Below are 15,438 nucleotides of genomic sequence, written 5' to 3'. Positions count from 1 at the left end.
GAGTGGGTCGTGGAACGCATGCATTATGTGCGTCAAATATTTTAACGTGATACATTTTCAAAAAAATTAATTACCGCTGTTATCGGGATAAATTTGATAACCCTACCTTAAGCCTAAACTAAAGACTCTGAATGAGTGTAACATATTATGTCTGTAACGTTAAATACAATTAGAAAACGAATTAATTAAGAAAAATATATATATTAAAAAAAAGGCATGGCCGATATTTTTTTGCCGATTCCGTTACTTTGAAAATGATGTAATTGGACCCGATCGATTGGCATCATCTCTAGTTATAATGGTAATTAAAGTAAATGTTTGTCTGACAAAATTGTTATATTTTTATAAAGGTTGAAAAGTTACATAGTGTTGCTTTAAAAGCAAAATGGTAAAATGACATTAAAAAGAAATTACAAAATAAGCGAATAAACAAACTTTCCTAATTTACAACAGAACCACTGTAAAACAGCAAGCCCTTGTAAGTAAAGAATGTGACGCTGGTATGCAAATAAAGAAGTCTAAAAATGTCCCACAAATACAAAAACAACGCTGTGGCCCACCGCAGTTGTTTTGCTTTTGACAAGCTCAATCTGTTTTCAATTAAAAATTGTGTCATGTAAACATTCCCGAAGCATGCAGATGTTTTCAGAAATGTCTTGTTGTAATCGGACGGACAGCGGCAAACGCTTTCTTTTTACAGCAGCACATCTGGAATAGCCTTTAAATCCTGACTCATCTCACACAGAGGATCAGACTTCCAAAGCCCGCTTTGATCGGCCTCTGTTGTTACGCCACGTTGCCACCAAGTCTCGTGACTCATCGGTGGTAATTTTACCACTTCCTAGTGACACATCGCCGCCTACTCACGGGGCGGCACAGGCCCCGAGTTCAAGAGTTTACTCAAGGCAGCGTCCTGACACCGGAATGGTTTTATGATGAGGATAAATGAGCGCCGCTAGTGACCCCGTGACGCTGGCACAGATTGCTTGATGTTTACAGTGTCGGAAGTGACTCGAACATGTGCATACACAAGGCTTAAATGTGATCTGACGGTCCATAAAGAAGGACACTTGTTTATTGTGCAGTATATATTGGTTGGTTACGCCTTGATATGTCTACATTTAAAAATCAAAATGGCTGCCAAGGACTCTTTACGTTTGTGAGCCATAGTTTTGGCCTCAGCAAAATATCAAATTTACATGCCATCATGACCAAATGAAATATTTTGATGGGCAACTAATCAACAGTCATTTTTGCAGTTTGTCATTTTTTTGTTCAAAGATGATTTGGACTGTTTTCAGGCAAATTGTGTATGAAAATAAAAGTCTATTCACTCCATAATTGATTAGGTGTTGATTATTTGATTAATCATGGCAATTTGAGGTCAAGTCACAATTAATTATATAGCGCTTAATCACGTCAAGGCCTCAAAAGATTTCACAGACCCACAATTAAGGTTAAAGTATGAAATAATAAACAACAGTAAATAATTATAATAATATATATTTTTTAAATGATATATGTTGATCTACCCATATTGTATGAGTTATCCTTATTAAGATAATTGACTATTTTGGTAATTAAAAATAAAAAAAACTTGACTTATACATTATCGATTATTATCTTTTTAAAAAATATATTATTAATATTAATTATTGATTTTTTTATATTTATAAATAAAACACATACATTTAAGAAACGCTAATTGAAATATTTATACAATCACAATGTTTTTTTATGAATTCCTAAAATAGTAATAAAACAAAAATAATGGAAAAAAATAAGAACAGGTATTTATTATACAGTGGTCCCTCGTTTTTTGCGGTTAATGGGGAACAGAACCTGCTGCGATAAGTGAAACGCCTCAAAGTAGTGCCCCCCCACCCAAAAAATATATACCTATATAAATATATATATATATATATATATATATATATATATATATATATATATATATATATATATATATATATATATATATATATATAGTCTATATATAATAGTGTTTTGTTTTTGTGTGTGTTCAACATAATTATTCAGGTTTAGCATTGGAAAGACATACATATAAGACATAAGTTTTTTTTCTCCACCCCCCCCAAAGTATAATTAAAAAAGTGTTTATTTTAATAAATGTTTTTTAAGCACTTCAAATGTAATAATTATAAGTTTCAAAGATGCTACTCTCCCACAGAATTATTTTTAAACAAGAATAATGTGTAAAAATGCTCGTCTTTATTAAATGCTTCATTGAGTAAGTTCACTCAACTCTGCTCCATCTCCTCACTAAGACACAGTGAGTTGCAACAGCAACTGTTTAACAAGTTAGACGATGATTGACGCATGCAGCGCTTTGATGCTGAGGCTTCCAGGGATCTGTTGCAAGATGAAACAGAAGACGTCCAGTGCATTTCCTGAACAACAAAGAGCAGGGAGAGGGAGGGAGGTAGAGTGAGACTACGCGATCGGCCGGGACAGCTCATCTGTATACTTTTTTTTTTTTTTTTAATTGAAAAAAATCCGCACTGGATTGACGGCGCGAAGTTTGAAGCACGAAGTAGCGAGGGATCACTGTATTTTTATTTCATAGTCTTAACCTCATTTGCTGGCATCAGTGTTGTTAATAACTGCGTTAGAGTATAACGACATTGCTAACAGCGTTATTTTTCTCAGTAGTGAATAATCTAATTACCGTATTGGCCCGAATATAAGACAGTGTTTTTTTTAAAAAGTGGGGGTCATCTTATATTCGCGGTCTAGACGTTATACCCATTCACAATGCTAGATGGCGCCAGATATCATTGAAGCAATGTTCTGTCATGACAGATCTCAGCTTCTGTCAAGTTTAACCAGTTTGCATTATTTTATTGCAATGTTTTTCCTTATTCAGATTTGTTTCAAGACTACGGTTACAGTTACAGGGTACCCGCGGGTTATTAAAAGTATTAAAAAAAACATTGAATTTAGTTTTCCATTATTAAAGGTATTAAAAGTATTAAATTAGCTGTCGTAAGTCTGGAATTTTTTCACCGTGGTTTTAATTTTCAAGAACATCTCAGTGCAACCTAAATTATATCTGTGACGATGTTTTTTTTTTTTTTTTTTTAATCCATAACGAAGATGACGAGTAGAATTTTTACGATGCACTGCTCCTCGTGCGTGCGCGCCGTTAGGATCATTAGCATCGACATCACAACAGCAGGCAATCGCACAATACTGTGTGCTAACGCAAGGAACTGCTCAGATGCCTTAGTTGTTATGTTCGACGAAAGCCTCAACAAGACAACCAAGTCCAAACAGTTGGACCAGCATGTGTGGTATTGGATCGGCGACCAAGTCGCATCCAGATACTTTGGGTCGCAGTTTATGGGTCATGCGAAGGCAGTGGACCTGCTTAACATTTCAAAGTAAGTTGCCTTTTTCTCCAATTAAAATGTGTTAGATGCAATAATGTATTTCTGCACGGTTTGCCTTTCGAATGAATGTGAATTTCGCAGTTTTAACTCAAGAGTTAGCCATGTTTAATGGGGTATCGGCAGGTACACTAGCCTTAGCATGGATAAACCGGAGTCGTAGATTCACCATCACTCTCAGATACACAACACGGTTGACACTGTCTATTATTGGAACGAGTACGGGGTAACGTTGATCTGAATAAAATGGCATGGTGATAGGCAAATTATAATGTAGGTGATAGTAAAACACCTCCTGGTATATTTAAATGTTTTTCTTGATTAAATAAGAGTGGATTTTCTCTATCTGATTAAAAGAAATGTCTTCAATAGCTAACAAAGGATTAACATGTGTTTTGTATACTTCTTGTAATGTGATTAGAAAAAAACGATTACCAAGGGAAATGGTCATGTGTAGCTTTTTTATTTTGTGGTAATTAATTGTAAACTACTGCCATTTAGTGGCTGTTTTTTTAACTTTCACTGCCAATTGCAAGCAGTTCACAGTTAAGGTGGCCAACTTGACAATCACCTTACCTACCACCTTGACTAGGTCCTCTTAAAAGGGAAACCTGTTGTATTGCAAATGTAATTTCTGAAGTTGCTTTACAATAATAGTGTAAAATCTATTTTATCCTGGGGGAAAAAAATTCTGACAGACCTTATATTTAAATGTTTTAATTGTATCTTCAATAAATGTGCATTCTTTTGTCAAACACACTTAGTAAGTGAGGTTAAATTTGATGTTTAGTGCTTTATTTTTTTAACTATTCAATATTATCTAAATAATGGGTGCGAGAAAAGTATTAATTTTCAGTTGAAATGGCATTAAAAAAGGTCTTAAAAGTCTTGAATTTAGATTTATCAATCCTGGGGGGACCTTGAGTTAGACTTCACTTTGATGGTTAATGGAGTTATTGCAATTTTATTGTTTTATCAAAATAGATTGGTTTATTTACATTTCAAAAACCAGAAGCCATTTATTTACGAATGTGATTGCACTTTAGTTTACATATTTAAATGTTCAGATATTATTATTTGAATGAGGCAAAATAACATGCTTTTTCTCTCAAATATATTCTTATAATCATTTGTTTCAGATGTACTGTAATTATTTTCTGTATAAAAATTAATTTGGTGTTCAATAAGTCTTTTTTCAAACTTGAGTCTTGAAAAAGGGGGTCGTCTTATAATCAGGGTCGTCTTATATTCGGGCCAATACAGTAATTACTTTTCCCATATTTGCAATGCAGTTACCGTTACTGAGGATGTGAAGGCGTGCGTTACTACAATTTGGTTGAATAACGAGAGATGTTTGAGAGACACGGAGAGAGCAGAGCGGGACCGGGGTGGAGGGAAGGGGGTTGTGACGCCGTTGCTAACGCAGTGCTAGGTGGCTCGGAGTGTTAGTTTTTGTTTTTATTTGGTTGTGGCATTCAGGTGGGTACAGTTAATTGACGATAATGGACTGTTTTTCTCTTCAGTATGCATTATCATCACAAAGTGGGAGTTGTTTTTGTAGATGCTACAATAAAATAATAATTTGTTATCGGTACACACAAGTGACGGTTCAGTGTACCTCGTTAAGGGGTTCACGGTTTGGTGCGGGCTCAGTACAACAGCAAAAACAAAAAAGGCTTTTTTTCTCACAGCAGTTGAAAGTTTGTATGCCATTATACTCTTAAACAGGTGAAATTAAAAAAAAAAAAAAAAAAAAAAAAGTAAAACGGGTGATCTATGCTTTTTTTCTTTGGAATGAAAAAGACAGTTCAATTCAATCAGTTAATATAAACATATTTGATGTGAAAGACGTTATAGAATGGATCATGTAATAACGTGTAGAACATGAAAAGTAATGTCAATTATTTTGCCGAGTAACTAATTACTCTTACGTTAAAATAAATAACTCAATTACTTTTTAGGAGAAATCATTTATAACTGTAACTAATTACTTTTTTTAAAGTAAGATTAACAACACTGGCTGGCATTGACAAAGATAGACGTCCAGTTCATTTACAGTAGGAGGACTTGCTGTGAATACTCATGTTTCAGTGCTGTTGCAGGCCTCCACACTGCTCCTAAATGGGGGCATTTCACCTCTTAACTTTGACATAACGCAAGTAAATTTGTCATCGACTTGCGCCTGTGCAAATAGGACTTTTGCCGATTTTTTTTTTTTACATTATTTTTCTTGAATTTTTTCATGGCTGACAAACTTCTACTCCACACTTAAGCCTAATTGTTGGCAGCAATGCGCAAATAGGTTGCTAAAGCATTGCATTTATCAGTAATAGAGTAAAAATGAGTGGAAATGAAAATGTTGACATTTCCTGCCAGCCTCAACCGGTCAAAATGGATTGGACGTCACGCGCTGTCAATGGCAGCCAATTAGTTAAATTAGTACTCTATAATGGGTTAATGAAGCATACTGTGACCTCTGAAAATATCACTACGATCACCCCAATATTTAGGATTTTATGAAGTTGGCAAAAATGGCACAGAAGCGTCTCATTCATAATTGTTGGTCTTTGGGGTCCACAGGAGCTCGCTCTGAGGAACCAGCTTCCCACCAGCATGGAGCAGGATGGTGGCACCAACCCCGTGTCCTCCCCGATGGCCCAGGACGCCCGCACCATGACCGCCAACAGTTCAGACCCATTCCTCAACAGGTTGGTTGGGAAACTGCTTAACCTTTTGTGTGGGATTCGATCGCGTGAGTACAGCGAAAGACCGAGTATGAAACTGGCTGGGAGCACAAGGTCCAGTCAGTAGACGGGCTGAGCTAATCTCCCCCCCCCGCCGCCCACCGGCACCGCTCCCCAACCCCCAATGCTCACAATAGCCTCATTCATGTCGTCTCTGCTGAACTCTGCCTACATATTTTTCCTCTGCTAATTAGAGCAGCCTCTCTTCTTTGTCCCTCTCTTTTCCGTGGTTTTCCCCCGCCGCATCCGATAACGCTAGAATTAAAGCGTCCACATCAGTGGTCTCAAACCGGTCCTCAAAGGGCCGCAGGGGGTACTGGATTTTATTCCAACCAAACGAGACAAATACCTTTTCACCAATCTGGTTTCTTACAAGTGTAATCAGTTGATTGCAATCAGGTGCTGCTTATGTTAGTAGAAACCTCATTGGTTGAACTGTTTGTGCTGGATCTGTTGGAACAAAAACCAGGACCCACTGCGGCCCTTTGTGGAGTCGGTTTGAGACCGCTGGTCCACATCGTACGTTTAGCAGCGGCCTGATGGTTTCCTGTTTGTATCCCACAGCGGGACGTACCACTCCAGGGACGAGAGCACAGACAGCGGCTTGAGCATGAGCAGCTACAGCGTCCCTCGTACTCCCGATGACTTCCTTAACAGCGTCGACGAGATGGACACAGGTAAGGATGCAGGATGCAAGCTGACGCGGTGGCTACGATGTGTAATTGCTATGCTCGCAACAAAAAAAGATGGACTCAACTGTAGGAGTGTGACAAAATATCGAAATGGCGATATATCGTGATACTTTGTATCCCAAAAGGTTATCGATGTCCTCCTGCCAATAATCGAGATAACGTTTTAAAAAGGTGTCAATGTCTAAAATAAAAAGAAAATGAACGAACAAGTTGCTACCAAAATCTTCCATCATGATAGTGTCTCAGTTAACTTTAAGGCGGTGCTTGACGCCCAATCCATTTAGACTGGGAACGTTCGTTCATTCGAAATGAGAGCTTTCACAGTCATTCTGTCCGATTTTCAGGGCATTTATAGGTCACTTGCTGTTTATTTTAGGGCATATACAGGTCATTTTCTGTTGAGTTTGAGTCACTGCCGATTCATTTGGGTCATTCTCAGGTAGGGGTGCACGATATCCATTTTTTGAAACCGATATTGATAACTTCTTGCTCCTCAAAGACGATACCGATATCAATAACCGATAATAAATATATAATTTTTAAATGTAAATTCAGTTTTTGAACCCCTGGAGGTTAAAAAAACTAGTGGTGGATTCAACACAGATTTGCCTTTGACCTAACTAGAGCTGAAACGAATACTCGAGCAACTCGAGTAACTCGAGTTTAAAAACTGATCCGAGTAATTTTATTGACCTCGAGGAATCGTTTAATTTTTCCAGCTCTAAGCATCACGTTTTGCCCGGACTACTTTTAATGCGGGACAACGCGCTGACGTCACGTGCGTAGAGGAAGAAGCAATAAAAAAAAAAAAAACTTACTGCAGCCGACAGCCGCTACAAACTACGCCGACGTTGCTAAAAACTACGTCCGCATGATGCTAGTGTGGTAGCAGGTAGTGTCCGATACGTCTCATAGATATCGCATGCATTTAGGACTAGATACGAAATGACAGACTCGGCCGCGTCTGGGCATCAATAGTAAACAGCCGCCATCTTTAAGCAGTACTCAGCGCTAATAAATATAACATTACTGTCACTCGCTCACGTAACGTTAGCCCTTCGGAGGGCTAAGTTTCTATTGATTATGACCAGTGTCGATGCGTGGCTAACGTGTCTTACATACAGGCTTTATTTAATTTGTAAAAACACAGCGCTGTAGAGTGATGAGGGTGTAAAATTAAAACATAATAAAGCTAACTGTCAGTTTTAGCTCAGTAGTCATTGCTGAATAAAACACCAAGTAGCACTGGTCCCTAATGTGCTCCAATACAGCAGGTATCATACATTTATTTTGAACACTGCAAAAACTCAAAATCCTATCAGTACTAACAGTTTAGACCAGGGGTGTCCAAACTTTTTGCAAAGGGGGCCAGATTTGGCGTGGTAAAAATGTGGGGGGCCGACCTTGGCTGACGTCCTTTACGTAGAACAATATAATTAAGCAAAATTTAGCAAGCCATTCAGTGTGTCACATTTGCTTTATTATTTTTTTTAATTAATAATTTCAACAATCTCGCAACTAGCCTTTGCGGCGTTCTCTTTCGACTCTCGGGCTCTTGGGAAATACTACTGCTGTGAAATTAAACTAGCTTCAAGTTGCTTCAATTTCTCGCTGCGTATCTTCCCAGTAATCTTGTCGTACATGTCAGCGTGTCATGTTTGGTAATATCGCCTCACATTGAAATCCTTTAAAAACAGCGACTGTCTCTTTGCAAATGAGGCAAGACACAGTTGTTGCGTATTTTAGTGAAGAAATAGTCCAATTTCCACCTATCCTTGAAGCGTCGGCCGTCACAGTCAACTTTTTTTTTGTTGATTGTCGCCATTTTAGAAAATTGGAAGTAGAGGGTCACACGGAGTAATGCTGCTTAGCCCTTAAATACCTGCAACATGAAGCAATTATCAGAGAATCCCAAAATTTGAAAAATAAGGTCTTAATGAAACCTTTTTTTTTTTTCAAATTTGTGAAAAGTCAAAATGAATATGTGTAATAAGCGCTCTAATATCTATAACCCATGCTAAATCATGTTTTTTTTCTCATGGAACCTGCAGATGCATGTGTTGACTTGCATCCATCATTTTTTTTTCCAAAAAGAAATGTCAAAATTAGTCTGAAAATCATGAAATTTTAGGTGTATCAAATGTGATACATTTGGCAATAAAGGGTTAAAGTGCTGCTGCCTTTTAGTGGGTAAATGAGGAGCAGCATTTCGTGTGTAAGCTACTTCATATGCTGGTTGCAGTACCGCTGACCAATTTATTTAGTCTGTGTGCGGGCCAGATGTTATTGATTTTATGACAGAGGCTGGGGGCCGGATGAAATTTGACCACGGGCCGCATTTGGCCCCCGGGCCGGGCTTTGGACATGTCTGGTTTAGACTAACTTAAAACTTAACTTGAACTTAAAAATAGCTTGACACAAATGGAAATTCAATTGAAACACGTGGGAAAAACACATAGCTTTCAAGAGATGTGTCTTATCAAACGTAATTACATTTTTAGGTAAGAAATATTTTTTTTTATAAGATCTAGGAAGTTTTTTGAGTGAAAGCAGTGGGGTTTTTTTCTAGTCACATCTGAGATGCAATTGTTGGCTGTTTTCAACAATGTACATTGAAAATAAAGACATTGATTGACTAAAAATGGTTCAATATTGGATTAAATGTCTTTTTTTCTCATGCATATTTATAATTGCTCTTTACCTAAAAAAAAAAAAATGTTTTGTCCGATTACTCGATTAATCGATAGAATTTTCAGTCGATTACTCGATTACTAAAATATTCGATAGCTGCAGTCCTAATGTGTTACAAATTGCAAGTGAACCGTTCTTCACCGACAATTAAAAAAAATCCCACACAACCGACGCCATGCTTGTTGTTTACCAGCCAACCGTGCTGCACACTGCCGTCACTTAAGCGTTACGTCACAGAAAGCGAGCACTTTGTTGTAAAACTCCCTCTTCCCAAACCACAAACAGTCACTGATACGTTGTACTGGCAAAACAGGAGTGGAAACAAACGCACACATCCCAATCCGTCAACACCGTGCCAAAAATATGATACGTACTAGCATATTATCGGTCCTATTAATAATGTTATTGGATTAATTGGTTTGACATCATAATTCCTATTATCGGAACGATAATTATCGGGCCAATAATTATCTTGTATCTGTATTCCCAGGTCACTTCCTGTTCTGTAACTAAAAAATAAACAGGAAGAGACCCATAAAATACCCCAAAATCAACAGGGATTAACTGAAAATCAACAGGAAAACGACTTTAAATAACCCAAAATGACCTCATTGCCTTGCATTGGCTGCCACTACTGGTCATAGACGTCCAATCCATTTGAACTGGGAGGGTGGGCCGTTGAATCGGGTTGCGGGTCTTACCAAATGCGCTACTGCCCTCCAGTGACCAGTTTTATTGCTTTAAAATTGATTTTCAGCTTTGTGCTTTGGAGCTAAATTGAATCGGAACCAAGTGATGTCTCTTGTTAAAAAAAAACAACAAAAAAAACGTAAAAGACGTATAAATACTTCTTTGGGACACTGAAAGAATTAAAAATGGAACATACATTATTGGCCCGAATACAAGACAGCCCTGACTCAAGTTTGAAAAAAGACTTTTTGAATACCAAATTAATTTTTATACAGAAAAAAATTACAGTACATCTGAAAGAAATGATTATAACAATATATTTGAGAGAAAAAGCATGTTATTTTGCCTCATTCAAATCTTTATATCTGAACATTTAAATATGTAAACTAAAGTGCAATCACCTTCGTAAATGAATGGCTTCTAGTTTTTGAAATGTAAATAAACCAATCTATTTTGATAAAACAACAAAATTGCAATAACTGCATTAAAGAAAAGTGAAGTCTAACTGTTACTATAGTCTTGAACAAATCTGAAAAAGGAAAAACATTGCAATAAAATAATGCAAACTGGTTCAGCTTCAGAGTAGCTGAGATCTGTCATGACAGAACATCGATTCAATGATATCTGGGGCCATCTAGCGTCGTGAATGGGTATAACGTCTAGACCGCGAATATAAGACAACCCCCACTTTTTCAGTCTTATTTCAATGCAAAAAACCACCGTCTTATATTCGGGCCAATAGGGTATTTATACGTTTTTGGGAGCAAATGAGTTAAAAGTAGGGCTGTCAAACGATTAAAATTTTTTAAATTGTGAGTTAATTAGAGTTTGAAAATTAATTAATTGTAATTAATCGCAATTCAAACCATCTTTAAAATATGCCATATTTTTCTGTAAATTATTGTTGGAATGGAAAGCTAAGACACAAGATGGATTTATACATTTAACATACTGTACATAAGTATTGTATTTGTTTATTTTAACGATCAATCAACAAGATGCCATTAACATTATTAACATTCTCTTAAAGCGATCCATGAAGAGAAAAACTTGTAGTTCTTAAAAGATAAATGTTAGTACAAGTTACAGAAATTTTAAATTAAAACCCCTCTTAATGTTTTCGTTTTATTAAAATTTGTAAAATTTTCAATCAAAAAAATAAACTAGTAGCTTGCCATTGTTGGTGTCATTACACCATGCTCACTCTCCAAACCCATAAAATCATTTGGACCCAAGCGCCTAGCCTGGTACCCCAGAATCACCGCTGTTCCAGCTATTGAGTCTGGCCACCATTCAGCGGATAAAATTTCCAGGGCGGAGCAAGCCACAGCAAACAGACAGCGGAGTGGACCAATCAGCAACGGGCGGGATGAGGGGACTTGCGCGCGGAAGTAAACATACGAGGAGAGCGGAGTTTATTCAACATGGCTAGCGCGAGACAGACTGTTGTCAATGACTTGTGTCGATGTGTTTTTGGTCATTTAAAACGGATTTTACCGTGGATTGGAACATATTCTCGGCTCTCCTGTTCGCCATCTGTGTTGTTGTGGAGACGACTTCCGACGCGGAAGAGTGACGTTGCTCGTTAAGAACACGTCACGCAAATAAACGAATCCGATTTGTCGATTGATTTTGTACTTGCTCGAGAGGCCGTTAATTGGCTGGGTCCCAGACTATACTCTCAGTGTTTGAAAAACACAGGGAGAAAAGTCTGGCCGTGCCAGGCAACCAAGCGCCAGCAGAGGGCACCAAACAACAAAAAACAGGTAACAAGTAACAAGCGGACATTACACTGCTGTCATTTTAATCTGAGCGGGGTATGTGCGTTAATTGCATCAAATATTTTAACGTGATTAATTTAAAAAATTAATTACCGCCCGTTAACGCGATAATTTTGACAGCCCTAAGAGAGTAATTTCTTAACGGTTGGGCTTTTTTGGTCCTTGCAGGGGACCCGCTCCCGACCTCCATGGGCACGCAGCCCAGCCGCTTCCCCGACTACCTGGACGCCATTCCGGGCACAGACGTGGACCTTGGCACCCTGGAGGGCGAGAGCATGGCAGTGGAAGGCGAGGAGTTGATGCCCAGCCTGCAGGAGGCGCTGAGCTCCGACATCATCAACGACATGGAGTCGGTGCTGGCGGCCACCAAGATCGACAAGGAGAGCTTCCTCACGTGGTTATAGAGGGGGGAGCCCGTCTTCCTCCTCTTTCCATGCTTTCGACACGAGACATTTCAGCGAGCCTGTCTGGACTTTCCCGTTTTCTATGGCAGTATTCTTCTCGTCTCTTACCGTCTCTTCACTCTTTTGACTTGTCTGCGTCTTCAAGGCTGGCCCATGAGCAGACAGTTACGCAAAGGGTCCCCCGAAACTCCATCTCGGGCTCTCCTGAGGTTAGCTTTACCTTCTGCCTTTTAGTTTGGAACCAAAAATGATGTATTTGACAAACAATACGGATTTGGAGTCAAGGTATCAGGAGGCCACCGTGTTAGGACAGGTGAAGGTTTTTCGTGGGGGAGTTAGCAAAGCCCGACCACATCGCTGCTTGGCTGTGCCAGCGTGTCTAAGTTAAACTTTTTCTTCTTGTTGTCGTTAGATCAAGTGCCTTCAGCTTTTGTTTTAAGAACGCGAGCAACACGAACAACTTTCTTCACTTTCTCATGTTCTTAAGTTGATTTATAAACGCATTTTAACGGGATGTAGGGATTTTTTTAGCGTCCGTATCGCAGTCTTACCGGCTTTTATCCCTAGTTTAGTATTCTTTGACCTTTTTTTAGACAACAAAATGTGTTTTGATAGCTGAGATTCTTATTATTGTTTGCTTCTTTTTTCTTTTTGACTTTACCACATGAAGAAAAACATTGATGATTGGCTTTTGGCGCCACGCCTCATTGTTTAAACGCAACGATTACAAGCTCATGTCTTTCCACGATAAGTATTCCTTAACTTAACCAAAAGAAAACGTGAATAAAAAAAGAAATTCATAGTCGGAATGATGCGAAAAGATGTTTTAGGGCAGCTCGGACGTGTCGGAGCAGGTTTGAGTCATGTCGAAGGTTGAGGTCTGTTCGAGGGCAGTCGAGGTTCGCCGTTTTTCTTTTTTTGGGAGGAATAATTAAGAAACAATCAGTTATGATCTCAGTCAGGATTGTTGTGGCAGATTCCAAAGATGTTGTTGTTTGTAATGACAGTTACTTTGCTTCCAGTTTCACAGTGATTTGTTAATCAGCCTGTGTATGAACAAAATGTATCATAAGCTAGCGAGAAGAAGAAAAAACAAATGGTAGTAGGTTTACCGGAGAGATTTCTTTTCTTTCTTTTTAGTTTTCAGACAGTGACGGGCGTTTTGAGTGACTAACTCTGACATTTTTAAGGATTTTGTGATTTTTTTTTTAGTTTTCACCGTGTTTCTGATGTTTACGCCACGTCTTTGCGCAGATTTGAGCTCTAACCTTAAGTATCCTTTGGTAGCATTAACTTTGGAACTTGATGGAACAATTTTATATCGAGCAAAGAACTTTTTTTTATATATATATTTACACACCTTGTGAGAACCTCCTTTCTAGAATTGAATTTACTGTTCGGTTAAATCGATGAATTATAAGATGGACAACAGTGTTGGTTAGAACAATGCAATAACAACAACAACAAAAAGTACACTACAAGTGCTTGTATTGCACGGCTACGCTTTTCAGTTTGGATGCAACTCGGCGTTGGTTTTATGCTTCATTTAGCGCAGAACTGTCATCACGTAAATTAGTTTGACTGTCGTTGTAGCCGTAGAATTAATTACACCAAGTAAGAACAAAAAAATTTGGTATTCAGAATTTTCTAAATGCGCACGGAATTAATATTCAACGATGATCTGTTTTTTTTTTTTGTTTTTGTTTTTTGGTAGATATGTGCATGTGTTTTAGAACCATAAAATCTGTTACATTATAAATATATATATAAATATATATCTCTTCATATACAAACGTTTAAATTGGCTTGAAATAAAGTATATACTTTGTGGTAATACTTTCTTTGTGTGTAGTTCTTATTTATACTTACAGTGGTATGAAAAAGTATCTGAACCCTTTGGAATTCCTCACATTTCTGCATGAAATCACCATCAAATGTGATCTGATCTTTGTCAAAATCACACAGATGTAAAAACTGTGTCTGCCTTAACTAAAACCACCCAAACATTTATAAGTTTTCATATTTTAATGAGGAAATAGCATTGAAACAATGAGAGAAGGGGGAAATGCGTAAATAAGTGAACCCTCTGCCTTGAGAGACTTAAAGAGCAATTGAAACCAATTTATACCAAACGATTTAACTCAGCTGTGTACCCAATCACTGATGAGTGGTTTAAAGCTGCCCTGCTCACTATAAAACACACACCTGGTAAGAATTGAAGGGGCCGTTTACATGTTGACTCTCCGAGAATATGAAAAATTTCAAACTTGTATTTGCATTTGCTTCTCAATTCGAACAATGCCGCAATTCCGCATGAAAATGATGTAGTACTCATGCCGGGCCCTAGGGGGCAGTGCAGATTTACAGGGCGACAGAGAATGATGCACTTTGACCCCACCAAGCTCCCTCAGCGGAAAAAATATGCCCGCCCACTCGAAGCAATGGCATTTTTTTTGTCCAAAAAAGCTCAAAAATTGAAACATTCAACATATCTAATTTAAAAATATTATTAAAACAGTAAATTAAAGCCGACATTACGCCATGTTTGCTGTTTTTAATGTTTAGTAACACCGCTGCGCATGCCCAATGTGACGTGTATGAGTGCTGACGTTAACGACGCGGTCTCGCGCCGCAGGAGCTTTTGATATGCATGCCGAGGGAGCCCCCCTCAATCCCCCGCAATCGGATTCTTCCACTTTGGAGGCAGGATTCTGAATTTTTCGTCTTCGCCGACACCATATGCATGCGAGGCGAGTCTGCCACACAGTCATTCCATCTTTGTGTCGCAGAGTCGCCATGTAAACTGCCTCGAAGATTTGTCTGATGCGCATTACGACTCTGTCAGAAGCGCTGTCTGAAGACCTGCGATCAAGGATTGTTGATTTGTATAAAGCTTGGAAAGAATACAAAACCATCTCAAAAAGTCTGGATGTTCATCAGTTAACAGTCAGAGAAGTTGTCTACAATGGAGAGAGTTTGGCACTGTTGCTTCTCTCCCACGGAGTGGCCGTCCACCAAAGATGAAA

At 38.3% G+C, this 15,438-nt stretch overlaps 1 protein-coding gene across 1 annotated transcript in view; it reads left to right on the top strand.

Moving 5' to 3' along the window:
* Positions 1-14,236, top strand: part of LOC130911136 (transcriptional coactivator YAP1-like) — a 96,313-nt gene extending 82,077 nt beyond the window's left edge. Inside the window, exons 6-8 of the mRNA XM_057828873.1 lie at positions 5,991-6,118; positions 6,719-6,831; positions 12,177-14,236. Of these exons, the coding sequence (XP_057684856.1) occupies positions 5,991-6,118; positions 6,719-6,831; positions 12,177-12,412 (477 nt within the window). The 3' untranslated portion in view covers positions 12,413-14,236. The remainder of the gene's footprint in view (positions 1-5,990; positions 6,119-6,718; positions 6,832-12,176) is intronic.
* The last annotated feature ends 1,202 nt before the right edge of the window (positions 14,237-15,438 follow it).

Source organism: Corythoichthys intestinalis, unplaced genomic scaffold (genome assembly GCF_030265065.1).
Source record: "Corythoichthys intestinalis isolate RoL2023-P3 unplaced genomic scaffold, ASM3026506v1 HiC_scaffold_23, whole genome shotgun sequence".
Lineage (NCBI taxonomy): Eukaryota > Metazoa > Chordata > Actinopteri > Syngnathiformes > Syngnathidae > Corythoichthys > Corythoichthys intestinalis.
This window is presented reverse-complemented; position numbering and strand designations above follow the sequence as displayed.